The following is a 25,418-nucleotide window of genomic DNA, read 5'->3' as shown; positions in this document are numbered from 1 at the left end:
AGGTAGGCCTAACGCAGCTGCACTTCTTCCAAGCCGAAGGCGAATGCAGCAGCACACATAAGCACTGCGTGTGACGATTCTTCGGCGGTGACCGCCGGAACGCAGGCGTCCTTCCCGCAGCCTGCTGGGCACCACCGCGGCCAGCGCCTCCAGCCTCACCCAAGGCTGACGAAATGGCGGGACAGCGTCGCGTTACCAAGGCAACGACGCTCCAGCGTAGGGGCGTGGCCCAGGCCCTCGTTCCGGACCTTGCTTCGCGACCACACCTAGGACCCCGCGCGGGACGAACCCGAGCGCGGCCCCGTGGGGCGCGAACCCGCCCTGCGCCTGCGCAACTCGGCCGGCGTGGCCCGTCGGGAGCGAGCACGGGCTGGGGGCGGGGCCTGCTCCTGCGCAGTGGGCCAGCGTGGCCCGTCGGGAGCGAGCACGGGCGGGGGCGGGGCCCGGCGCGTGCGCGCGCAGCTCGGCCACGGGCCGCAGCCATGGGAACGCCGGGCGGCCCGGTGTGGCGGCCGCCGTGCCTCGGTGTGGGCGTGAGGGCCGCCGTGTGCCCCGTGGGCTTCTCGGCGGCATCCCGGAGCCCAGCCTGCCTGCAGGGATGCCGTGCCCGGCGCCCCTGAGCGTCGCCTCTCCCCTCGGGTGACTCGAGGTACGTTCGGTTTCCCCCGAGCCCAGCCGGGGAGCTGCTTGTGTGCGGCCATGGGTGCCCGGGCTGTTTTAACCCTCCGGCCACCTTTCCTCGCATCATCAGCATTAAAGGTCAGATCGACATTTTAGCAATTTACCTGTTTGGGGGCACCCGTTGGCTATTCTTAAGTTTTCTTCTTCAAAAGGCTGCCAAAAATGGTCAGGTAAGGGAACTCTTAAGAGCTTATTGGGACGTATAAATAACATTCCATACAATTGATGTATGTAAAGCGAACATCTCATGGTTTTTTTAAATGTTCACAGAGTTGTGCAGTTTCTACACCTTTCAGCCTTCGGCGTCCCTGCCCCCAAGCCCCATTGTCTCCACCGGGGCGCCCGGTCCTTACGACCGCCACGTGTTTTCTAAGCTGATTTCCTGTGAATGTTGCACTGTGTGGCTGGCACACAGCGTGAGGCTGTCAGCTGTCATCCTTGCTGTAGCGTGTGTGCAGGCTTCGTTACTGCGTGGAAGCCTAAGGAGCATCAGGTTAGGTGATGCGTCACCGTTTATCGATCCATTCAGCTGCTGCTGAACTTTCGTTTCCAGTTATTTCATCCGTGACTGTGTAGGCACCAAGTGTTTCTGTAAACGTCTTTGCCTTTCTCGTGTGTGTACCTAGGAGGAGATAGGCTGACCCTTCCCTGAAGTCATCCGTCACTAGCAGCTCCAGACTTGCAGGAGCAGGCCTCTGCATGCTTTATGCGTAGTCACACGGCAGACTAACTTAGTACCGTCGGTTAAAAATCTCTAAATCACACGTCCAATGACGAGTGTCTTATTTTTCTGCTAAAAGGTCTCTTACTCACAGGACAGCGTGCCGAGGCTGTCACACTTAGAGAGAGAAGACAAGTTTGTGAATGTAGAATAGTGCAAGAAGCAAATTAATATTGGACTTTCGACATCTTTAAATTCTCCAGACAGATGTGGCCTGGTGGGTAAGACGCCACTTGAATTCCCCACATCCCATATTGGAGTTTCCATCCAACTCTGCCCCACTTGCAGCTTCCCAGTCCCGGGAAGTAGGTGATGGTGAAAATCATTGCATCCCTGCCATCCACCAGGGAGATCTGGAGTGCGCTCCAGGCCCTGAGCCAGCAGTGCTATCAATAGGTATCATTATTTACTGCATAATAAACGTAAGTGAAGATACTTTCAATTTACAACCGCGGTATATTGAGTATGCGGCAAGTTTTTCAAAAATAGTACTCCCTGCTTCCCATTTACTTATTTATTTAATATGCAAAGAGAAACACACAAGACAGATAAACAAGTGAGAACCCATTCACCTATTTACTCTGCAGGGCTGGAGCCCCGACCAGCCACTGAGGTCACGTCTCCCTCCCGAGTGTGGGAACGTGGTCGCTTCAGCCATCACCACTGCCTTCCTGTTACGCAGACTCCAGCTCTAACTCCTGCAGCCCCACCTCGTATCAGCTTCTTGCTTGTGGCCTGGGAAGCAGTTGACAGCCCAAAGCCTTGGGACCCTGTACCTACATGGTCCCGGGAGACCTGGAAAAAGCTCCTGGCTCCTGGCTTTGGATCGGATCAGCACCAGCCATTACAACCACTTGAGGAGTGAATCATCGGACAGAAGATCTTTCTGTCTCTCCTCCTCCCTGTATATCTGCCTTTCCAATAAAAATAAAATCTTTTAAAAATCTAAAAAAAAATAATAATAATAACAGTCAACAGTACGTTTGAAAAGGGAGCCTCTGTTCAAATAATTGGCCTGTTGATTGACATGAGTAGAATAAGTAGCATTTTTGTTATACAGGGAGACAAGAGACATGACTGGGCCCAGGTATTTTTACAGAATTTTCAGAAATCATTAATCTGATTCTGAAATGCTGATTAGAATGACTAACTAGAAGTCCAGCACAATAGCCTAGCAGCTAAGGCCCTTGCCTTACACACACCAGGTTCTCATATGGGCACTGGTTCTAATCCTGGCATCCCCACTTCCCATCCAGCTCTCTGCTTGTGGCCTAGGAAAGCGGTCAAGGAAGGCCCAAACCCTTGGGAGCCTGCACGGCTGTGTGGGAGACCTGCCAAGAAGCTCCTGGCTCCTGGCTTTGGATCGGCTCACCTCGGGCCATTGCGGCCACTTGGGGAAGTGAATTAACAGATGGAAGACCTTCCTCTCTGTCTCTTCTCCTGTTTGTATGTCTGACTTGCCAATAAAAAAGTAAATGATAAAATGACTAACTAGGGAAAGAGATGATATCAGGCATGGAAGAGGACTGGAGGAAGAAGTGTTGGGCAGTAAGTTCTGAAGGACTTTGGAGATTCTGAGACGTACCTGTGTATATAAAATGTGTGACATATAAGCCCAGCTTGATTGGTGCCCCTTCCGAAGTGTTGTACATACACAGATTATACACACGCATCTTTAAACACAGGTGTGTGGGTGTGTGTTTGCTGCTTTCCCAGGCATGTTAACAGGCAGCTGGATAGAAAGTGGAGCAGTTGGGACTTGAACTGCTGCCCTTGTGGGTTGCTGAACTTTCTTTTACTTTCAATTCTCAAATTGAGTTGATATCTAACACCAAATGTTAAACTACAAATGTATTGATAAAAAGCAATGACGTTTTATGTTTGAAACACAAAAATAACAATGCCAAATATGAGTGAGGCAGCGGGAGGAAGCTGAGAAATGCAGTAAGAAAAAAAAAAAAAAAAACAAACCCTGCGGTTGAAAGAACTAAGGTGATAAGTTGGACCCATGGAGGTTTTCTCCTGCGGGCTCTAAGAATAACATCTCAAGCCGAGTTTTTTCTTGTTTGTAGCATCTGCTGCGTTGAGAACAGGATGCGACTTTGGGCGTGAGCCGCAGCGGGCAGGATGAGTCTGGACGTGCCCCTGCTCAACGACTACAAGAAGGACTTCTTCCTGAAGCGCTTCCCGCAGACTGTGCTGGGCGGGCCTCGGCTGCATCTCGGCTACTGTGCCCCTCCCTACGTCTACGTCAACCAGATCATCCTGTTTCTGATGCCATGCGTCTTGGGTGGCATAGGCACAGTTCTGTACCAGTTAGGCATCCTGAGGGACTATCACACGGCCGCCCTTTCGGGCGGGCTGATGCTGGCCACCGCGGCCGTCATCCAGCTCACGAGTCTGTACGCCAGAAACAAATCGGTGACGGTGCGGAAAGTACGAGTCGCGGGCGTCACAGCAGAGGAGGACGAGTATGAATTTACAAGCTGTGCGGGAGCAGAGACTGTCAAATTTCTAATTCCAGGCAAAAAATATCTAGCCAATACAGTTTTTCATTCTGTGCTTGCTGCGTTGGTGTGTGGTCTGGGGACGTGGTACCTGCTCCCCAACAGGATGACCCTGCTGTACGGCAGTACTGGAGGCGCCGTCCTGCTGTTTATCTTTGGGTGGCTGACGTTGTGTATAGGAGAATACTCGCTGATTGTAAACACAGCCACCGAGACCGCGACCTTCCAAGCCCAGGACACCTATGAAATCACGCCACTCACAAGGCCCCTTTACATCTTCTTCTTTGTTTCTGTGGATCTTGCACACAGGTAAAAGCCTACCGGATGCTTCATATGTATTTTGTTTTTAATTATGCATGGCGAGAGAGCTCTTGTTGTTATTAAAAAAAAAAAAAAGGTGGATGTGGGCTAGAAAGCATCAAGAGAAAACTATAAGATGATTCAACACTGTTGAATAGTAAACAAAGATATCCTTTTTAAGAGAAACAATTTTCAGTTTTCTGTTTCGTTTCAGATAAGGAACTTTAAGTCTTTCAGAAAGTCTGACCGAAAGCCATGCAGAGAGGGACACTGCTTTCTCGAGATGAGGAATTTAGAATTGGGATGTGCAAATATGCACACGTAGAGTAGATTTAACATCTGATTTTACTATAGTAATGGTATACAGGACTGTTTTTTAAACTGATTTGGAATGGAATAAAAATAGAAAATGAATTTTATTTAGCAAACATAACTGGTGCTTGATAATCCCTTTTGCTTGCCTTTCTAAATCTGACTTTTCTTTATTTCTGTAGATTGCAGCTCCATTTCCCAGGTTAGTGTCCGGGTAGAAACATGTAGTCATGTTATGAATTAAATATTGTGTCCCCCAAATTTCTATACCAAAGCCTGAGCCCCAGCGTGAGTGTGTTTGGAGATGTGGCCTAGGGGGTGATTGGGTCATGAATCAGGGCCCTTTTGTGATGGGGAAGGTCAGTCCCCAGGGAGCTTGCGCGCTCTCTGTGCCGTTTAAGGCGACCATAAGGAGGTGGCCATTTGGATACCCTCATCTTGGAGTTGCAGCTTCCAGAACTGTGAGAAAACAAACTTCTGTTGTTTAACCACCTCATCTATGATATTTTCCTATGGACATCCAAACTGATTTAAGATTTTGGCACCAAAAAATGAGCAGTTCTGCTGTAGGTACCTCAAAATGCAGACATGCCTTTGTAAACTGGGTCATGAGAGGAGGCTGAGTTTTGACATGGACGCTAGAAATATACACATTAAGAGCAATTCTGATAAAATCTCAGGTGAAAATGAGGAATGTACCATTGGAAATTGGAAGAAAGGCAGTCCCTTATAAGGTGGCAAAGAACTTGACTTAGTTGTGTTCTGTTGTGTTGTGGAAGATTGAACTTGCTGGTGGTACAGTTGGATATTTAGGTAGATGAATTCTGAAGCAAAGTGTTGAAGGGGACAGCTTAGTTTTCCAAATTGCATGTAGTAAAACACAGAGATGAGTTGAAGGAATCACTAAACGAGAGATTAAAATTTGAAAGATGCGGAAAATCCCCAGTCTGTGGATACCAAAATGCTTAGAAAGCACATTCTCAGGAGAACCCCGAAGGTGTGCCTGGAATATTAGTCGGTAAAGAACTTAGGGAAGAAATGCTGCCAGCTTGAATTGGAGGCGTTAGAGACAGGATGAAATAAAGGCTGTTAGGCTTGTTCAGTTTGACAAGACAACAGAATCATGCAACTGCAAGCACGCACAGGTGTTGAAAGAAAAAAAAAATGGTCAAGGTCATTCACAGGTCCTCAGGGCCACTGCTGTGCCGACGACAGGCCAGGTGACCGCCACCTGACGTCTGTGGGCCAGATTCCAGATTCTGACCCACGGGAGCAGAAGACCTACCTAGTCCGGGCGGTGATGCTGTCACGCCAGAGGCAGTAGACCTGCCCAGTCTGTGTGGGTGATGCTGTCACGCCAGGGCCTAAGGGCAGAGGATCCGTCCCAAGCCTGAAGCCTCAATGGATCTTGGGCTTCTTGAGACTCATCACCCCTTCCGTTTTCCATTTCTTTGGGTCACTTTGGATCTTGGGACGTGGGAGCACTGTCATGAAGACAGGGACCCCAAGGATCAAGAGTCCAAGGCAAACACTTAATTGTAATCTTTCCTTATCCATTCTCCCTGGATCTCTAGGCAGCCTTTGGAAATGGACAATTCTTGAAATATTTCGGCTGTAAGAACACCTGGCCTTCTAATTCCACATAGTTCACACAGTACATAGACACAAAAAGTCATCAACAAGACCGGCAGTGCTCCTGAAGGGCTGCTTCGATCTCAGGAACTTGTCTCCTTTCTCTGGTCATTAGGTTGCAGTTGTTTTCCAAGAATAAAAGCAAGCCCGGGGAAGTGGGCCGGAGTCTCCTGGCCTTCTCAAAGACCGAAGGCCAGGACTTGGCCTTCCCTTGGCTCAGCTGTCCAGTCTGATACTCTGCTGTGAGAGCCTAAGGCTACTAAACACTGTTGACTTTGCTGCTCCAAGGATGGGGAAACCCCAGAGTGGATTCACCCCGGATACTTGCTGTCAGAGCTTGGCCGGGAAAACTGTCCAGTTCGTTCTGCACTCCATAGCGCTAGATAACCTCTGCGGGCCTCCGTGAATTGGTTTGCACGTCCCCCATGTCCACCTGGGCACGCTGTTCACGGCACAGGCTTCAACAACCGAGGGGACCCAGTCCTGACGTATGCACTCCATGCAGACCACAGAGCCTGTCATTTCCCCCGTAGATGGAGTTTTGAGTCCAGTGGTCCAGACCCTGTCTGCCGGTGTGCTGTATCTTTTAAGATATAGTTAACACGAATTTGGCATTAACCAGCCCCACAGTGCCCTGTGGCTATAGGCTGCTTTTCTCCCAGCAGTGTAACAATTGCTGAGGTATATCAACCAAGACAGTTGCCTATAGCTGGCTGTACAGTAATAATTTTTTTTAAAAAGATGTATTTATTTTATTGGAAAGGCAGATGTACAGAGAGGAAAAGAGACAGAGGAAGATCTTCCGTCCGATGATTCACTCCCCAAGTGATCGCAACGGCTGGTGCTGCGCCAGTCTGAAGCCAGGAACCAGGAACCTCCTCCAGGTCTCCCACACGGGTGCAGAGTCCCAAGGCTTTGGGCCGTCCTTGATTCCTTTCCCAAGGCCACAAGCAGGGAGCTGGATGGGAAGTGGAGCTGCCGGGATTAGAACCGGCGCCCATATGGGATCCTGACGCTTTCAAAGCGAGGACTTTAACCATTATGCTATCGTGCTGGGCCCATAGTAATAATTTTAAATAACTTCCTGTGTGTTTATTAAAGACAAGTGTCAGATCTATAAGGTTTTATGCACTCCTAGAATGTGCTATGAGGCAAAGTGTATCAGCTGTCGTAGTTCTGGCATCTCTGAAATAAATGTGTTGGGCCATTTTTGCACCTGGGCTGTCAACATACACCGGTGGGTGATTGTTGCAGAAGTTGCCTTTTTCTTTATTTGATTTCCGACAACTCGGGTTTGTAGACTGAGGTTATAAGTTGTGATTTAGTTTTCTCTTTAAAGAAATATCTTTGGAACACCACAGCGCTCTGATGTTGCTGCCCTCCAGACGCAGTGTTTGGCTAGCCTTGTTCTAAAGAAGTTAGCGACGTACTGAGAGTGCTTGTTCTCCTGGGCTTTAATGTCTTATTAAATTATTTGAAACAAGCTGATGATTTTTTTAACCAGAAGACCTTGTATAAAGTGGTAGTTTCTCCACTTAAGGTAGAGGCAGTCTCAACTTTATAAAGAAACTATATTGTACGAGTTTGTTTTCACACCCATTGTGCAAGAACAGTATTATCAATACTAGTAAGATTACTGCAGTAGCCCGCAGAAATATAATCTTAGGCTAAGTTTCCAATTTCTGATAGTAAACGTACTATCTTCAAATCCTGCTGTCCAAGAACAGGACGCAGCGGAGTTAGCAGGAGAAAGAAGTATCCCTTTTTGCTAACTTTTTTACTGACATCTTCCTGATTGTCAGTAATGCTTACGGCTTCTCAAAGTTAATGGTGACTTTAAATTACAGAATTCGAAGCTCTAAGCAATCATTGGTGGAATTTCCAAGCAGTGTTGCAGTTAGATATTTAGGGAAGAATATTTTTGCTGTGGCCTCAGCTCTGTTTTACACATCTCCGTGTTCAGTTTTGTTACTGTCCAGTCCTAGTTTTTGGTTATTTCCTCCTTCCCACATTTGGATCCGCGGATTTGGTAAGTGCACAGGACTAGTTTCTGTTAAAGGAGATGGAGAATGCTCAGCGTGTGTGCTGACGTGCAGAAGTAAGTGTCCTTTTCGCTCGGCCTCCGTGCTGTTTTTCCCTTGAAAGATTCTCTCCTAGATGCTATTTTGTGTGATTTGAGTGTTTTTATTTTCTTCTAGGTTTATGGTAAATATATCAGCTCTTGAGCAAATAAATCAAATTTTACACATCCTGTTTGTGTTTTTGCCCTTCCTGTGGGCGCTTGGAACCCTGCCCCCGCCCGATGCACTTCTCTTCTGGACAATGGAGCAGGTTTTAGAATTTGGCCTTGGAGGTTCATCCATGTCAACCCACCTGAGGTAATCTTCCGTTTTGAATATTGACAGGATAGGTTCTGAAAGGCAGTTTTCATTTTAAGGCCGTCTGTCTTTTTCCCTCCCTGCAGGTTGTCAGTGATGTTCGTCGTCTCTGCCGGGACGGCCGTCGCGTCCTATTTCATTCCCAGCTCGCTCGGCGTGGCGCTTTTCCTCACTGGACTTGGGTTCTTACTGAGTCTTAACCTTGGCAGCGTAGGCTTTGCTCTCATCTGCAGTGCGAACAGACGCCAAGCTGAAGGCAAACCTCAGACTTTGCCCAGTAGTTCCAAGAAACACATTATGTGGAAAGAATGCCTGTTCTGTGTTGTTGTGTTAGCTTTGGCCCTCTTAGAAACTGGTTTATTGCACCACTTTGTCAGTTTCTCACAGATTGCTAAAGGCCGTTCTCAGACGATTGTTGGCTATGTGTTGATGGTATTACTTATAATCCTGTGGATACTTAGAGAGATTCAGGGTGTTTATATCTTTGGAATTTTCCGAAACCCTTTCTACCCAAAGGATGTGCATGCAGTGTCTGCGTTCTTAGAGAAGCAAACGAGACTCATGACAATTGGTGTTGTCCGACGGATTCTGCTGACTCTAGGTAGGAAGGTGAAATTTGGCTGCTTAAATGTGCTCATTAAAAACGCCCTTCCTGTTTGTCAAAAGAAAATACAGCAGAAGAAACCACATTGCCATAGTTAACTCTGTCTTTTTTTAATTTGTAGTGTCACCTTTCGCTATGGTGGCGTTTCTCTCGCTGGACAGCTCACTGCAGGGGCTCCACTCTGTGTCTGTCTCCATTGGGTTCACAAGAGCTTTTAGGACGGTAATGCTCACTTATTCCTAAGTGTATTTTCCGCCCACCGAGCTTCTCCGATCCTACCTAATGCACGTGGTAACCTGTGTGCTGCAGGTATGGCAGAATACCGAGAATGCTTTGCTGGAGGCCGCCGTCGTGTCAGCTGTCCCCCTGTTCATCTCCACTGCAGATTCGTGGTGGGACACCAGGCTGGATACTGGAATCAGACTCTTAGTGGTAAATATATTTTTGCAGCTTTTTTTTTTGAGATGCATCCCACAGACCGTAACATTTAACGGTTTAAAGCATATCGCACAGTGGTGTATATTCATAGTTTTGCAGCCATGTACACAGTTTAGAACATTTTCCAAGAAGGACCTGTATCCGGACATGCCCCAAGGATATTGGGTTCAATTCCAGAGCCCTGCAAGAAAGCAAATACCACAATAAAATGAGTTACACAATTATTTTGTTTCTCAGTGCCATAGTATATCATTAACAAAAATATGTACTTTAAGTGCTGTATTGTAAAGATAGTAACAATTATCTGAGATGTTGAAAAAAATTACACTGATAGATTTTTTTCTCTTTGCAGAAGTGTAACAAACCTTGTTTTTAAATAACGCAATTTGTAAATAACACAATATTTGTAAATTGCACAATTTGTAAATGACACAATATTTGTAAATTAAACAATTTGTAAATAACACAATATTTGTAAATTACAATGAAGCAAAATACAAAAAAAAAAAAGAAAAACAGAGTAGTCTGGTATAAATGAATAGGCATTGCTCGGTGTGCGCTGTGTACTGGCCCCACTTGCCCCAGCCCCAGCAACCACTTACCTGTTTTCTTTCTGGATTTGCCTGTTCTGTCCCATTCCAGATGAGTGCAATTACTCATTACTCCTAAAATAAGGCAGTCCAGAAGGACGAATATCCTATGTTCTCTCTGACATAAGGCAGCCTTCATGCAAAGCACAAAATAAATACGTCCGTGCAAATTATGCACATAACTGTGCACAGCAATATTCATTTTAAGTCAAAAAGCATAAATAACTTAAATATCCATCATCCAATGAATGAATGAGTTAAATGTGATGTATATTATTTGGCAATGGGAAATAAGTAATGGTACATGGTATAACATGAATGAACTTTGAAAGCAAGTTAAAGAAGCCAGGGGGAATCTCATGCTGTAATTCCATCTGTTGCCATCATCCGGGTTAGCCCGTGTGGTTTTGTGTTGTATCTAAGAAACACAGCTTACTGAAAAATCTTGAACGTTTGCTGCTAAGAGCTTTGTAACTTTCGCTCTTAGGAGCCTACGATCTACACTGAGCTCATTTGTATATATATTGTAAGATAGGATAGCAGATTTATCCTTTGCCTGTGGGTAGACGGCTCTCCTAGCATTGTTCGTTGAAAGGAGTGTTGTGCCCTGAGTGAGTTTTCATCCCTGTAGAATGTCACGTGACTCTAAACGTTAGAGTTCTTTTCTGTGTTAAGTTTCTTTCCGTTTTTCCGTGCCTGTCCTTGTGTCGGCACGCTCCTGGCTTGCCTGGTGACTTGGTGGGACACCGACGTGGAAGTCGGGAAGGGTGGCATCGCCAGGCTGTCCTTGCTCACAGTTGCCACAGTGGTTCTAGCACTCTTGCACTGCTGCTTCAGGACTGGCTCCACTGTCAGTTTCTACAAAACAACAGCAAAACACACCTCTGAGACATTGATGGGGAGCACCTCAGATCTGTGCATCAACTGGGAAAATATTGCCATCTCAAACATACCAATTCTGGGGCCAGCGCCCTGGTATAGTAGGTTAAACAGCCACCTGCTGTGCTCACCTCCATATGGGTGTCTGTTCAAGTCCCAGCTGTCCTACTTTAAGTTCAGCTCCCTGGTAACATGCCTGGGAAAGCAGTGAAGGTGGCTCAAGTTTTGGGTCCTGCACCGATTCGGGAGACCGGGAACAAGCTCCTGGCTTCAGACTGACGCAGCTGTGGCATCTGGGGAGTGAGCTTGTACATGGAAAATCTGTCTCCTCTTCTGCCTGTAAACCTGCCTTTCAAATTAAATAAATCTTGTAAAAATATTAATACTATAAGCTCAGATGGTACTGTTGGTTCTCTATGGTGTTACTTTATAAAAATAAAGCTCGCAGTTAGAAATGTAGCCTTATTTGTTAATTGTGAGGTTAAAGAAAATTACAGCAAAGAATCACATATTTCCTCAAAAATACCAGAACACTAGTTACCATTAATTCTAAGGTTTTCTATACGTGATCTTTTATGTGATCTTGAAAATTCACAGAATAACCCCCAGCTCCTTTCCTGACTCTGTAGGTCGGTATTCTGCGGGATCGTCTGATTCAGTTCGTCTCAAAGTTGCAGTTTGCTGTGACCGTACTTGTGACGTCATGGACAGAAAAAAAGCAGCGTCGAAAAACCACCACCGCTTTGTGTGTGCTCAACGCCATCTTCTGCCCATTCGTGCTGGTTTTCATCGTTCTCTCTTCGCTGCTCTCCTCCCCCTTACTGCCGCTCTTCACGCTGCCCGTGTTCCTGGTGGGCTTCCCCCGGCCTGTCCAGAGCTGGCCCGGGGCAGTGGGCAACACCGCCTGTGTGTGCGCCGACACCGTGTTCTACCACCAGATGGTCCCCAGGCTGAGTGCCGCGCTGCAGACAGCCATGGCCGCCGGGAGCCTAGGTGAGTGAGCGTATACATACAGTTTTATGAAACATCATTTTTCTTTCTTTTTTTTTTTTATAAGAAATATTCTACACTTTTGAAACTTTTACCCAGTTCCAGTTAATTTTTATTATATAATGCTAGGTGACATTCCAACACCTGTGGGTTTAAGCTTACGTCTGAACAATAAAAAAGAAGAAATAGTAATTATATTTCATTAATAAGTGTTTTCTAGGAGACGCCCTCTGTCTGCCACATCACAGTATTGTGGACTCTAAAAAGAGTCTGCTCAGTTGGGCACAGGGGACTAAGCCGATTCTCAGCTGCCAGCAGGAGCAGACTTGATACGTACTCCTTGTGAGGATAACACTCCAACAGTGGTACCTCTTTTCTGAACAGCATGTTGCACAAGCAGACGGGCACAGAGATGTAGTCTGCCATAATATTTAATTATTGGAAACACCTGTTATCAACAGGCAAGAGGTTACAGTAATGAAATTGAGCTGTTTGCAATCAACATACATAAATCTCAGATACAGAATTAAGAAATGCCAAGTTAAAATATTGGTACTGGGGCTGGCATGATGGCTCAGTTAGCTAGTTCTCTACCTGCAAGCACCAGTATCCCATATGGGTACCAATTCATGTCCCAGCTGCCCCACTTCCCATCCAGCTCCCTGCTTGTGGCCTGGGAAAGCCTCCGAGGATGGCCCACTTGGGATGCTGCACCTGTGTGGGAGACCCGGAAGAGGCACTGCAGGCTCCTGGCTTTTAGATCGGCTCAGTTCTGGCCATTGGAGTCACTTGGGGAGTGAACCAGAGGGTGGAAGATCTTTGTCTCTCCTTCTCTCTGTAAATCTGCCTTTCTAATAAAAAGACAAATCTTTCAAATAAAATATTGGTACAGAGTAAGTAAAGCATTTTATATAAATTTTGAAGCTATAAAACATTGCTGTCTAATAAAAATGTCTTAAGCATTTTAAATCACTAATGTACAATAGGTTTTATATATTTAATACTTTTCCTAATATAGTTAACGGATACTGAACATTTTATGTAACAGCTTCTGCCTTGTTTTCCTGAAAAACATACTCATAAAATTTTATGTGTTATCACCTATAGTTTGTTTTGACTTCTCATGTAAATAGCCTAACTTAAAAAAAAATTTTTTTTCCATTTTATCTGACGAGATCTTCTCTCAGCTGATTTACTCCCCAGATGTCCAGGATGGCTGGCTGTGTCTGACACCCAGAGCCCAGAACTCGCTCTGAGCCTCTCATACAGGTGACCGGGAACCACTTCCTCAGTCTCCCAGGATGCACATGCGCAGGAAGCTGAACTGGAAGCAGAGCCAGGACTCAGACCAGACACTCTGAAATGGGACACACGATATTCCCATACCTTAAAAAAAAAAAAAAGTTCTCATTTGTGTAAGACACAGAGAAACGGTTCCCAAGAACTAGTTCACTTCCCAGATGCCTACGTCATTGAGAACTGAGCTAGCCAGGAGCGGGGGTACAGCCTAAAGATCTGACATGGGTATCATGGTAGCTAGTTGGGCTGCTTCCCAGAAGATGCGTTAGCAGAAAGGCAGCAGCAGGAGCCAGAGCCGGGCATCCAACGTGGCACTGCCGTGTGGGAGCAGGTGGCCTACCTGGTGTCTTAACCCCGGGGCAGACATCTGCCCTTCACCTCCTGAAAAGGTAAAGGAGTTGTGAATTAATTCTACGTGTGCTGTGAGTTTTGGAGTTTGACAACACAAATAACAAAGCTTGGGAAATGATTCTTTTCTTTCTATTTTATTTTAGGTATTCTCGTACCTGGATCTCATTACTTGGGCCGTTTTCAGGATCGCTTAATATGGATAATGATTCTGGAATGTGGCTATACGTACTGCTGTATTAACGTTAAGGTTAATGTCCATTTAGCACCTCATTAGTATTTTTATAGAACATATCTAAATGTTCTCTTTCGTTTGTAACCCATCAAACATTTAAATGCTCAGTTTGAAAGCAGACTATCATTATTACTTGTCAAAACAAGTAGTGATTTTTAAGGTATAATTCAATAAATACATTTTGATAGATAGACTAGTGTTGATTTTAGCAAAACTTACTTACTTCCTTTTCTTCTAGCCCTGTGTTTTTATTCCTTGCTTTTGAGCATCCTCAGAAAGAGGATCAGTCGTTTTTAGCATCAGCGTCACATTAACCAGAAAGATGTGATGTTGGGGTTGCTCGTTAGCCCGTGTCTGGTTTCTTACACCAGATTATTGACTCGGTCACTCTGCCAGAGCGTCCAGGACTGCTAAATTCAGGAAACAGCTCCGACACGTTACTCCTTGTCGGTCCTTGCTTCCTGTTCTTCCCTTCATCTCTTTCTGTCAGTGTCCCAGAGCCCTGCAGTTCTTCTGTCCTTCAGAATGCTTGGGACAAAACGTGCCGGAGTCACATTTGACTCTTTTTTTTTTTTTTTTTTTACTTCTACACCTCACCTCCAATAAGACATCTCGTCACTTTACCTTTAAGCTGTGTCCTAGATCCTGTTACTTTTCAGCACCTTGGTCTCGACCACCTCCATCTCTTGATAATTGCACAAGTGCAGCTAGTTGGTCTTTTCTAGTGTCAACCAGAATGGTCTTTAGAATCTGAGACAGATGATGTCACTTCTCAGCTCAAAGCCCGACAGGGAGTCTGGTTCAGAGTAAAAGTCAAGTCCCTCCCTGGCTTCCTCTAATTATCTCACTCTAGTCCAGCCTGCTGACCGTTCCCCCTGCCTGGAACACACTTCCTTCAGATGACCAGACAGCCTTCTCCGTCACTCCCCTCTGTAGATCTCCTGGGCCATGCTTTCAAAATCACACTCTCATCTCAGTTATCCCAACCCTCGTCTTACTTTACTTTCTCCTTGTTTTCATGATTCTTATGCCCTCTAAAGGCTCTGTACTCTATTTACCAGTTTTGTTCATTGCCTGTGTCCCTAATGCAAATGTCAAGAGGAGAAATTTATGGTTTGTATTCAGGATTAAGTCTTAAGCCCTTGGAACAGAGACAAGCACAGGATAGATATTTAATTAATATTTGTTGAATGAATAATGAATGAAATGGGGATCTTTTGGGGGGTTTGTTTTTGCACAGGCTGGGTAAATTACAGGGTTCAGAAAAGGTGTCCTTTAGCGACTAGCTGTTATAATATCTCTGAAGAACTTGTTAGAATTGGGGTTTCTCTTGCCCCACCCCAGACCTGCTGGGTCAGGAACCTTGGGGCTGGACCTGTGCTGCTGAGTGCGCCGTCTGACCCTGACTCACCAGAAATCGGAGAACCTCTGTCCTAACATGGATGAGAAGGTGACAAATCAGGCACCGGGATTGCTTAACTTTACCCTGTATTTTATAGTATAAGAATCTGTAACACCTAATAGTGTGGGTTCTTTCATTGGTCTTTTGTGTTTAAAAGGGGGCCTGTTTTCCATTCAGAAATAAAAAGCCTGTGGCAACTACTGGCGTTGATATTAATACTTTAAAGTTGACTTAATTGAATCTAGAGAACCCTGTGTGTGGGGTTGTTTGTCTTTGAAAATGAAGGAGAAGGACCCAGGATGACTGACCTGTTAAAGTTGTACGTGGCACCTCTTGGGACCCTGACTTAACGACGGTCTCTGATGGGGCCAGTGTCATGACTAGCAGATGAACTCTTGGCCCACAATGCCAGCATCTCATGTGGGCGCCAGTTTGTGTCCCAGCTGCAGTGGGCTCTAAAGACACATGTAGTTTCATAGAATTATATGAATAAATTATAATAATAGACAGCGACCAGCTATATCCTCTCAAGTGATTTTTTTCCCCTAGGGAAATAACCAAAATATGTTTGAAATTCCTGAAATGGTGACATTCGGGTATTTGTTGCATAGTGTGTGCCAGATACAGGCACGTGGACTGGGCAGGGGCTTAGGCATTGGAGACACGCTAGTAACCCAAAGAGATCGGCTTTGTGCAGGTCACGTGGTTGGAGGAGACGGACAGTAATCAAATAAACATTTTCTTCATGTACTCACTTTAAAACATTAAATTGTGGCATATTCATACATAGAGTAATATCTTCTATCACATGTAAAGAAAAGACTGTAACTTGGTTTTTATTTCTCCAAAACAAAGAATGTGTTTTGACCATGACTGTAAGCAGTTGGCATCATCATTAATCCAACATCAAACATTAAATGCCATTAAATTAAGCTGTACTTCTTTAAGAATTTTTTTTTTTTTTAAGATTTGTTTTTGTTGGAAAGTCAGATTTCCCGAGAGGAGATACAGAGAGAAAGATCTTCCGTCCACTGGTTTACTCCCCAAGTAGCTACAAGAGCTGAGCTGATCCAAAGCCAGGAACCAGGAACTTCTTCTGGGTCTCCCATGTGGGTGCAAGGTCTCAAGACTTTTAGCCGTCCTCTGCTGCTTTCCCAGACCACAAGCAGGGAGCTGGATGGGAAGTGGAGCAGCTGAAACACAAATCAGTGCCCATAAGGGATCTTGGCATGTGTAAGGCTAGGACTTAGCCACTGAGCCCAGAAAGATTTTTTGTCTTTTTCCGTCTTCCTTATGATAAGAATTCTGTGGGCATTTTGTAAGATGATTTACTGTCCTCCGTGTAATAATTATAAACAATTTTTTTTTTATTTCTTTAGGGCTTAGAATTACAAGAAACATCATGTCATACTGCGGAAGCTCAAAGGGTTGATGAAGTATTTGAAGATGCCTTTGAGAAAAGTTACAGAAATGCGTGTTCCCTTAATGAGCATTTTGCAAACATTTTGACACCCTGTACCGTTTTGCCTGTAAAACTATATTCTGATGCCAGGAGTGTCCTCTCTGGCATAATAGATTCTCATGAAAATGTGAAAGAATTTAAAGGTGACCTGGTTAAGGTGCTTGTGTGGGTGCTGGTTCAGTACTGCTCCAAAAGGCCCAGAAGGAAGGAGAGCGTTCACAGGACGGGAGAGGAGGGCCAGGCGCCTGCAGTGCCCCTGGCCGCCGGCCCCTCCCCATGCCCCAGATCCTCGGAAGACACAAGTAGTTTAAAATCAGGAGCTTCAGATGACTGGTCTAGTGATGATATTTTTGATGATGAGCCCACTATCGAAAAAGGAAAAGTGGGAAAGAATCCATTGAAGGACTTGCCAGGTGCAAAGTTGCCAATTCCAGGATCGATAGAATCCAGGGTCAGTGATCGTGCTGTTGGCCCGCTTGCTGAAGACAGCCTTTTCCGAGCAGTTATGTTTGCATACCCTGCTGTTGACAAAGGAAAACAGGAAGGCTTGGCATGCATCCCTCTCGTGGAGTTCACCTGTGCACACTCTCACCTGCTGAGCCTGCCTGAGGAGTGGAGGTCTAGCCATTTGCCCAATTCCAGACTCAAGGAGATGCGTTCGTTATTTCCGGAAGATTGGTACCAGTTTGTGTTAAAGCAGTTAGAATGCTTCCATTCCGAAGAAAAGGCCTCCGATATATTGGAAGAAATTGTAAAGGATCGAGTGTTACAAGACTTTTATGTTCAGATAGTGATGACTTGTTACTATACTTTCTTTGAAATTGACAGTGTGATTCCGAGTCCTGGATATCTGATGAGAGTTTACAGCGATGCCCTGCCTTGGTCGGTTGCCTTGAATTGGCTCAAAGAAAGACCGGAACTGCACCAGCTGGCAGTGAAAGCATTCAGGTAACACATCCTTATCGCATACAAAGTGTAACATTGACAGGAAAATGTTAACTTTTTTTTTTATTACCTATAGTAGAATACTTTATTTCTGATTTTAAAATGATCACCTTCTTAATTTAAAAATGATTGGGGTATATTGTGATTTTTATCAGAAGCACATTTTAGTTTGAACTTTCCGTGGTTTTACTGACGTGGGAACTTTTCTATGGTTCAGTGGATTTACTCATCTTTACTGCATCTTTCTCAGCTTCTTATCTGAAATGTAAATTATTTCAATTCCTGCTTGAATAACATTGATTGAACACAATGTATTTATCTATACATTAATAAGGAAATATTTGAAAATTCTTTGGTTCTCCATTTTTTTTTTTAGATACACTTTGAAACTAATGATTGATAAAGCAAGTTTAGGTCCAATACAAGACTTTAAAGAATTAATTAACTACCTTAAAGAATATGAAAGTGACTGGTACATTGGTTTGGTGTCTGAAGAAAAGTGGAAAGGAGCCATTTTACAGGAAAAACCATACTTGTTTTCTCTGGGCTATGATCCCAATATGGTAAGGTTTGAGATGTTTTTAAAGATTTTCACATATTAACTTTAATGGAAATGAATTATAAATCATTTGAACTAGATAATAAATACTATAATATTGTAGATGCTTAGATATAATATATGTAATAGCTGTTGTCCCAAGGCATTTGTAAGCATGGCTTTTGGGTAAGGTATTCCAACCTAAGAAAACCTGTTTTGTTTACTGTTGACACTTGAACTGGAGCCAAACAAAAATGTTGCCGTGGTACAAGGACTGACTTTTAAGATAGCCAAATATGTACTTTTCACTGATGGATCGTATTCCTTTGCCCGGTTAGGATGTATGAACGATCACTTTAGATTTGGGCTCTAGGAGAGAAATCGGTTTGTAACTGGTAAAGTATTTCTCTTGATAACATCTGTACTTTATTTGAAACAAACCAGGCTCATGAGAATTCAGTGAATCCGAATAGGGAATGGCTTTGTAAAGTTTAGTGCTTGTTCTTAATGCATTTAAAATGTGATCCAGGCTACACAGCAGGAAAGACTGTTACCACTGTGCTGTGGGCTCCAAGTCTGTCCAGCAGTGCAGAGTGGGTCTCTGCAAACACTCCTCAACAGGTGTAATACATTGACATTTTTAATAAAAATATTTACAATAGTTCTAGGAGCATCTAGAAAATGAAAATACATTCTTTTAATCAAAAACGAGTAAGAATGTGTCTGTAGTATTGGAATTGAGACCCACTTCCTCTCCCGTCTGGGATCACCGGGCGCTCCCTTGGACTCCCAGTTGGAGCCTGTTTTCCTTGGAGGGACTGGAATTAGGTCATTCTTCCCGTTCTGCACTGTCTGTTGCTAAAGCCAGAGTCTCAGCGATGTGCACTTAAGAGGTGGGGAATCCACACAGGGGCCTCAAATTTGGAAACAAGTCAGACTATCTGGGTTTGCTGATGACAAATGAAGACACGGCATGCCACAGCTCCTGAATGGCGCTGACGCAGCCCTTGAAGAGACGTGTATAGGTCACTAACAGAACGTTTATTGTAAGAAAGCAGCAGGGTCAGGTGGCTTGGTTGTAGTTTATGTAAAAGGGTGAGGAAATCACAGAACACATTCAGGCGTGGAGTGGGCAGAGAGGAGAAAGGTGGGAGAGGGGTGTTTTCTCCTTCCTTCTTGGGTCTGCAGGAAGAGGGGGGGCATACCACCCCACTGCCAGCCTTGTCATGAGCATGGGGAGGGGAGCGGTTACATGGTGCCACTCTCCAGTCCCAGGGGAGGGGGAGGACGGCCGGGGAAAGGGCTCATTTGATTGACAAGTAGGCAGACTGTTGCATAGGGTGGGGAGGTATGGCTTCCAGTTCCTGAGTCTAAGCTTGCTTCCTGCCTGTCCCACCTCTCATTCCCTCCCGAGACTTTGAATCCCTAAGAATAGGGTTGCTGAAGGATGTAGTTTCATCTCACCTTCTCTCACTACTTGCTGCTGATTAGGGGCGTAGGCCTTGTGTGTCCTGGGTTCCCCCATCTCACCTGATGGACCCATCTCATAAACCACAGGAAGTGCAGCCGGTGCCAGTGACAGAGTCCCATGAGAAGTCACCAGCCTTTTTCTGTGTTTTGAAGTGGCATCCGAGGGCCTTAACTGGTTCGCAGAAGCAGCATGCTGACTCATGCCCTGTGTGCACGTGGGCGATCCTTTCCCCTGCACGGGTGTCAGCAGAGGAGGCAGCACAGCCTGCACTGTGCGTCTGGGGCCAGGGCGCACCCCAGTCTGGCTCCTAAGAGGAGAGATCCTGTTGCATTTGGGACTGAGGGGGCCAGGAAGCCTCTCAGCCGCAGGCCCCTGGCAGGGGGCGTTTGTGACCCCCTGAACCCATCAGGTCCCTGCCCTGTTTTCCCCAGACCCACGCTCCCTTCTCTCCCCACCTAACTATGCAACCATCCCGGCCTCATGGCTCCTGCCTAAGGGCTCCTTCCTTGGGCCCCTACCCTGGACCCCAGCCTGCACAGAATGGATCAAGCTGTAGCCACCTCCCAGGGAAGGGAAAGGAAAGGAGAGGTGTGGGGAAGGGGGCAGAGGAAGAGAGGAAGAAAGAAAGAAGCAGCATCTTACATCAGCCTAACCTTCCACCTTGAAAATAAAGAGCAGTCTCAATTCAAAGGAAGCAGAAAGAGTAGAGATTAAAGGGTAATTATGAAGTACTAAAGAGACTGCAACAGAGAAAACCAGTGAAATCAGCAGATACTTCTTTGCACAGAGCAACAGATATGAAAAACCTTTCTAAACTTTGGAATAACAAAAGAGTGAAACCCAAACTTATTAGAATGAGAATTATAGATGTTTTCTCCAGCCTTATAGAAAGAAAAATTATTTTTAAAATATTATGAAAAGTTGTATGTTAGTAGATTATGCAATTTAGAGTACATGGAAAAATTCTTACCAAAAAAAAAAAAAGTTGAAAATGACCCAAGAATAAAATCTAAACGGACCTGTAGCAAGTAAAAGTATTAAATTCATAATCAAAAAACGAATCACAGTGTCCCTGTGGAACCATTTGGGAAGTGAACCAGTGGGTAGAAGATGTGGGCGCCAGTTTGGGTCCTGGCAGCTCCACTTCCAAAAACCAGTTGGTGGGCCTGGCAAGTAGCCTAGTACATAAATCCTTGCATTGCCTCCGTCCGGATGAAAGATTTTTCTCTCTGCATCTCTTTCTCTCTATATATCTGCCTTTCTAACAAAAAAATAAAACAAAATAAATCTTTAAAGAAAATCCCAGTTAATGTGATTACCATATAAATATGATTTAGAAGTACACAAGCATCTCAATAGACACAGAAAATTCAGTTAACAAAACCCTACACCCTTTCATTTTAGAAATGGGCCTGGTGTGGTAGCCTAGCAGCTGAAGTCCTTGCCTTGAACGCACAGGGATCCCATATGGGTGCCAGTTCGTATCCCAGCATTGGGCCATCCTTGACTGCTTTCCCAGGCCACAAGCAGGGAGCTGGATGGGAAGTGGAGCTGCCGGATTAGAACTGGTGCCCATATGGGATCCCGGTGCGTTCAAGGCGAGGACTTTAGCTGCTAGGCCACGCCGCTGAGCCTGGAATCAAGTTTTAAAAGAAAAAAGAGTAGTATTGAGACAGGGCTAGCTGACTGTGGAGGATTCTCAGGCCGGTGCAACCAGTGATTGCCACAGACTGGTCACTTGCAAAGCAAAGATTTATTCTCCCAGTTCTGGAGGCTGGAATTCTGAACCCAGGGTGCCACTGAGCTTCCACTTAACAATGACTCGATTAGCAAGTACTCAAGAGAAGCAAAACATAGTCCCAGATAGAAACTGGGACACAGATGTTTACAGCACCATGACTTACAAATGCTAAACAACCCAGCTGTGTATCACCTGATGAATGGATAAACAAGTTTAGTAGTCCCATATAGTGGAATATAACACAATCGTTAAAAGGGAATGGAGTACTGTTAACATACTGCAAAACAGATGAATCATTAAAATACATTAAGTGGGGCCGGGCAGCGTGGCCTAGCAGCTAAAGTCCTAGCCTTGAACACACCGGGATCCCATATGGGCACCAGTTCTTATCGTAGCAGCTCCACTTCCCATCCAGCTCCCTGCTTGTGGCCTGGGAAAGCAGTCAAGGACAGCCCAAAGCCTTGGGACCCTGCACCCATGTGTGGGAGACCCGGAAGAGGTTCCTGGTTCCCGGCTTCTGATCGACACAGCACCGGCCATTGTGGTCACTTGGGGAGTGAATCACCGGACGGAAGATCTTGCTCTCTGTCTCTCCTCCTCTCTGTATATCTGGCTTTGTAATAAAAATAAATAAATCTTTAAAAAATAAAATAAAATACATTAAGTGAAAAAAGTTAAAAACCACAGAATACATAGCTTAGTTAATGTGAAATTTCCAGAATAGACTGTACAGGAGGTTAAAATATACTTGCTGAAAGTAGGTGTCAGCAGGAAGGAGCAGGGAGATGACAGTGAAGGACAGAGGAGTTTTATTGGAATCTCTGAAAAGGTTCTAGAATTAACATGTTGGTTACATATATCAACGTACCACTGATTTGTACATATTAAAGGAATAAATAGCATGGGATATGAATTACATTTGAAAAAGAAAACTTTAAAAAGAGCCTGTTGCCTGACTAGTATTTGTTGCTTTGCGTTGCTGAAGCTGAATGAAGAGAGGTTAAAGAAGGAAGGGGGAGAAGCCGCTGGGATCTCGCTGTTTCCCTGAGTAAAGTGGCTGCCAGGGGGACCTTGTCCTGCTTATCCAAAGAGCTAAGAAAATCAAGGTGATCTGATGCTTGATTCTGAACAGAAGCAACTTTTTCATGCATGCATTTTAAATTTTAATTCTCTTTCCTCGAAAAGGCTGATTTACAGAAAAAAAAAAGACAGGAAAGATGTTCCTTCCGCCAGTTCACTTCCCAGATGACTGCAGTGGCTGGAGCTGAGCCAAACTAGAGCCAGGAGCCAGGAGCCCCCTCCAGGCTGCAGAGTCCTAAGGCTTTTCCAGGGCACAAGCAGAGAGCTGGATGGGAAGTAGAACAGCCGGGATTAGAACCAGCGCCTTTCTGGGATGCTAGTGCTTACAGGTGGAGGATTAGCCTGTTGAAGCATCATGTGGTCCCCATTGCTCATGCATTTTTAAAACACAGTTTTAGGTATTTTGATCTTGTGAGTAAGTTTACCTGACTACTGTAATGGGGTATTGCGAGGGGCAGGGGGAGGGGTGGCAAGTTTGTAAATAAAATAAAGCTAAAAGGAATCTTGTTTTTCTTTCCCCGCCTCCTGCTATACTCGGAAGGGAGTTTACACTGGGAGAGTACTCACCCTTCAGGAGTTGCTGTTCCAAGTCGGCAAGTTGAATGCTGAAGCTGTGAGAGGTCAGTGGGCCAATCTTTCGTGGGAATTGCTTTATGCTACAAATGATGACGAGGAGCGTTACAGCATACAGGCTCACCCGCTTCTCTTGAGAAACCTCACGGTCCAAGCAGCAGATCCTCCACTGGGGTATCCCATTTATTCTTCAAAACCTCTGCATATAAGGCTGTATTAGAGCTCCCTGACGCGGTCATCCAAGACAAGTGTGTATTTTTTTATCCTGGGAAATTCCCATGCAATGATTGAAACTGCACAGCCCGCCTCATGCTGAGCATAGGAATCTGCTTAATGTCCATGCTGTTCGGGATCTCTGTGGTTTAAAAAATACGTTTATGTCTAACATGAAAGTTAGAAGATGTTGGCCAATATTTGTGCCCTATGAATCGTAAGCTTTGGGTAGCTGTGATAAAACATTTCTAAAGGATTAGATCATTTTGAAGGCTTTGTTAAGTGGTAGGTGATTTGCCTTCCAAAAATCAACAGCTATGTAATTTTTTACATACGGAAAATAGATAAATATCAGTGTTTTAAAATGATAATCTTATTGAGGGTAAACATGAGCATATATTTATTTGAAATACTGTGTGTCAAATATGGTCTCAATGTTTTTATATAATGTATTCATTTTCTTTGCATATATATGTATACTTTGATGCAAAAATGTTTCAGAATGTTTAATAAAATATTTTCCAATAAAATGTTTTCCTTCCTTTCCAAATAGTCTCTTGGTATACATCAAAGGAACGGAGCTCATGCCCTCCGTCACGTGAGTGCTCACAGGAAGAGCCATGTCAGGGCAGTCTGGGTGTGACGGACAGAGACCGTGTCATAAGTCTTACTGGCTGTGTAATGCACTTGAACGATGACCTGCCAACTTTTTCATAACACGAACGCAATTTTATCTTCATTAATTTGCTGTTTAGGAACATCTTACCACTACTTAAAGAGGGGGATGAGCCATGAATTTGTGTCAGGTAAGGCGTGAATTTCATGAGCTTAGTACAGAAACCTGCTCCTTTCTCCCATCTTAGCCTTTGCCATCAGATGCTGCAGCCTGGTCTGTCCTGACCCATCCCCATTCCCAATTCTCAGTGGGTGTTGCAGTCTAGCCCTGCCCAGTCTGCTCATATCCCTGACTCTTGCAAACTGGTAGGTGTGGTAGCCTAATCCGGTATGACCCACACTCGAGCCTGTCTCCTGGGCTTGGTAATGAGCTAAAGTTGGCATGACCCTGCTGCGTCCACACTCCTCCAGAACCAACCCACACACTTGCCAGCAGGCGGAGATACCCTCCTGAGCCTGACCAACACTCAGCCCTGAATCATGTGCTCGCTAGGTGGGAACTGCAGCCCACCAGGCGAGAACTGTAGCCCACCAGGGGAGCCTCCCAATTTCCCCCACCAGACCCACTCTCTGATCTTGCACAGCCCAGGCCAGGCCCTTAACCAGCAAAGTCTGCACCCTCCGACTCAGCATGTGTATCAACTGGTGGATGTTGCGCCCTGGTCCACCCCACACACTATTCTTGAGTCTGTCTGTGGGTGCTGCAGCCTGAACCAGCTTGGACCATACACAACCCCGGTACCAATGAATGTAGAAGGGTTCATTCCATGATCCTGCCCAACTCAGCCCATCACCACCCCTAGCTCTTAAGTAAATCAGCAGAAATTGCAGTTCCATGGGTGTGGGCCCACTTACCCCCACACAGAATCTGCCCCCAGACCTGATTCTCTTACGTGCTGGTTAGTGTCATGGCCCAGCCTATCCTTACCTGTTCCCTGTTCTAACTCTCACAGGTACTGTGATCTAGCCCTGCCAGGCAGGTCCCCAGTCCTAGCTTTAGCATGCACCAGTGAGTGGTATTCAGTGGTGTTGCTGGTGCTTCAATGTGATCCTTAAAGGTCTTCCTGTTGCTCTCTCCAAACCGTTTCATCTCAGACTCCTCACTCACCTGCCAGTACAGTGGCCTTGTCAATGCAAGTTCCTCAGAACTTACTTCACTTTAAATAAATCCTGCTTTCCCTGACAGCTTTATAGGTCCACCTTGAACTTTTCCTGGTGTTAAGGAGAGCCTGGAATAAGCCCACCTCAGGGCCCAGTTGTCTCTTCAGCACAGGAGTATTAAGAGCTGCGGTTGTGAGCAAGTGGCTGCATCAGTTCCCACTGCCTCCTCTAATTCACTGTATGTGTTGGGGGGAGCGCCCCTCCTCCTGGAGGGTTTTGGAGGACACACAGACCACGAGGTTT

General features: G+C 45.3%; 1 protein-coding gene across 1 annotated transcript; it reads left to right on the top strand.

Annotated features, from left to right (window-relative positions):
- Nucleotides 1-497: 497 nt before the first annotated feature.
- Nucleotides 498-23,848, top strand: PCNX4 (pecanex 4). Its single transcript, XM_040975493.1, has 11 exons — nucleotides 498-649; nucleotides 3,475-4,218; nucleotides 8,352-8,531; nucleotides 8,618-9,132; nucleotides 9,257-9,357; nucleotides 9,445-9,567; nucleotides 11,672-12,035; nucleotides 13,826-13,929; nucleotides 16,696-17,726; nucleotides 18,100-18,286; nucleotides 23,095-23,848. The coding sequence occupies exons 2-11, from the start codon at nucleotides 3,530-3,532 to the stop codon at nucleotides 23,344-23,346; spliced, it is 3,546 nt and encodes a 1,181-aa protein (XP_040831427.1). The 5' UTR covers nucleotides 498-649; nucleotides 3,475-3,529; the 3' UTR covers nucleotides 23,347-23,848.
- The last annotated feature ends 1,570 nt before the right edge of the window (nucleotides 23,849-25,418 follow it).

This window comes from Ochotona curzoniae, unplaced genomic scaffold (assembly GCF_017591425.1).
Source record: "Ochotona curzoniae isolate NIBS_2020 unplaced genomic scaffold, NIBS_Ocur_1.0 contig_2688, whole genome shotgun sequence".
Lineage (NCBI taxonomy): Eukaryota > Metazoa > Chordata > Mammalia > Lagomorpha > Ochotonidae > Ochotona > Ochotona curzoniae.
The sequence above is the reverse complement of the archived record's forward strand: the minus strand, read 5'-3'. Positions and strand labels throughout refer to the sequence as shown.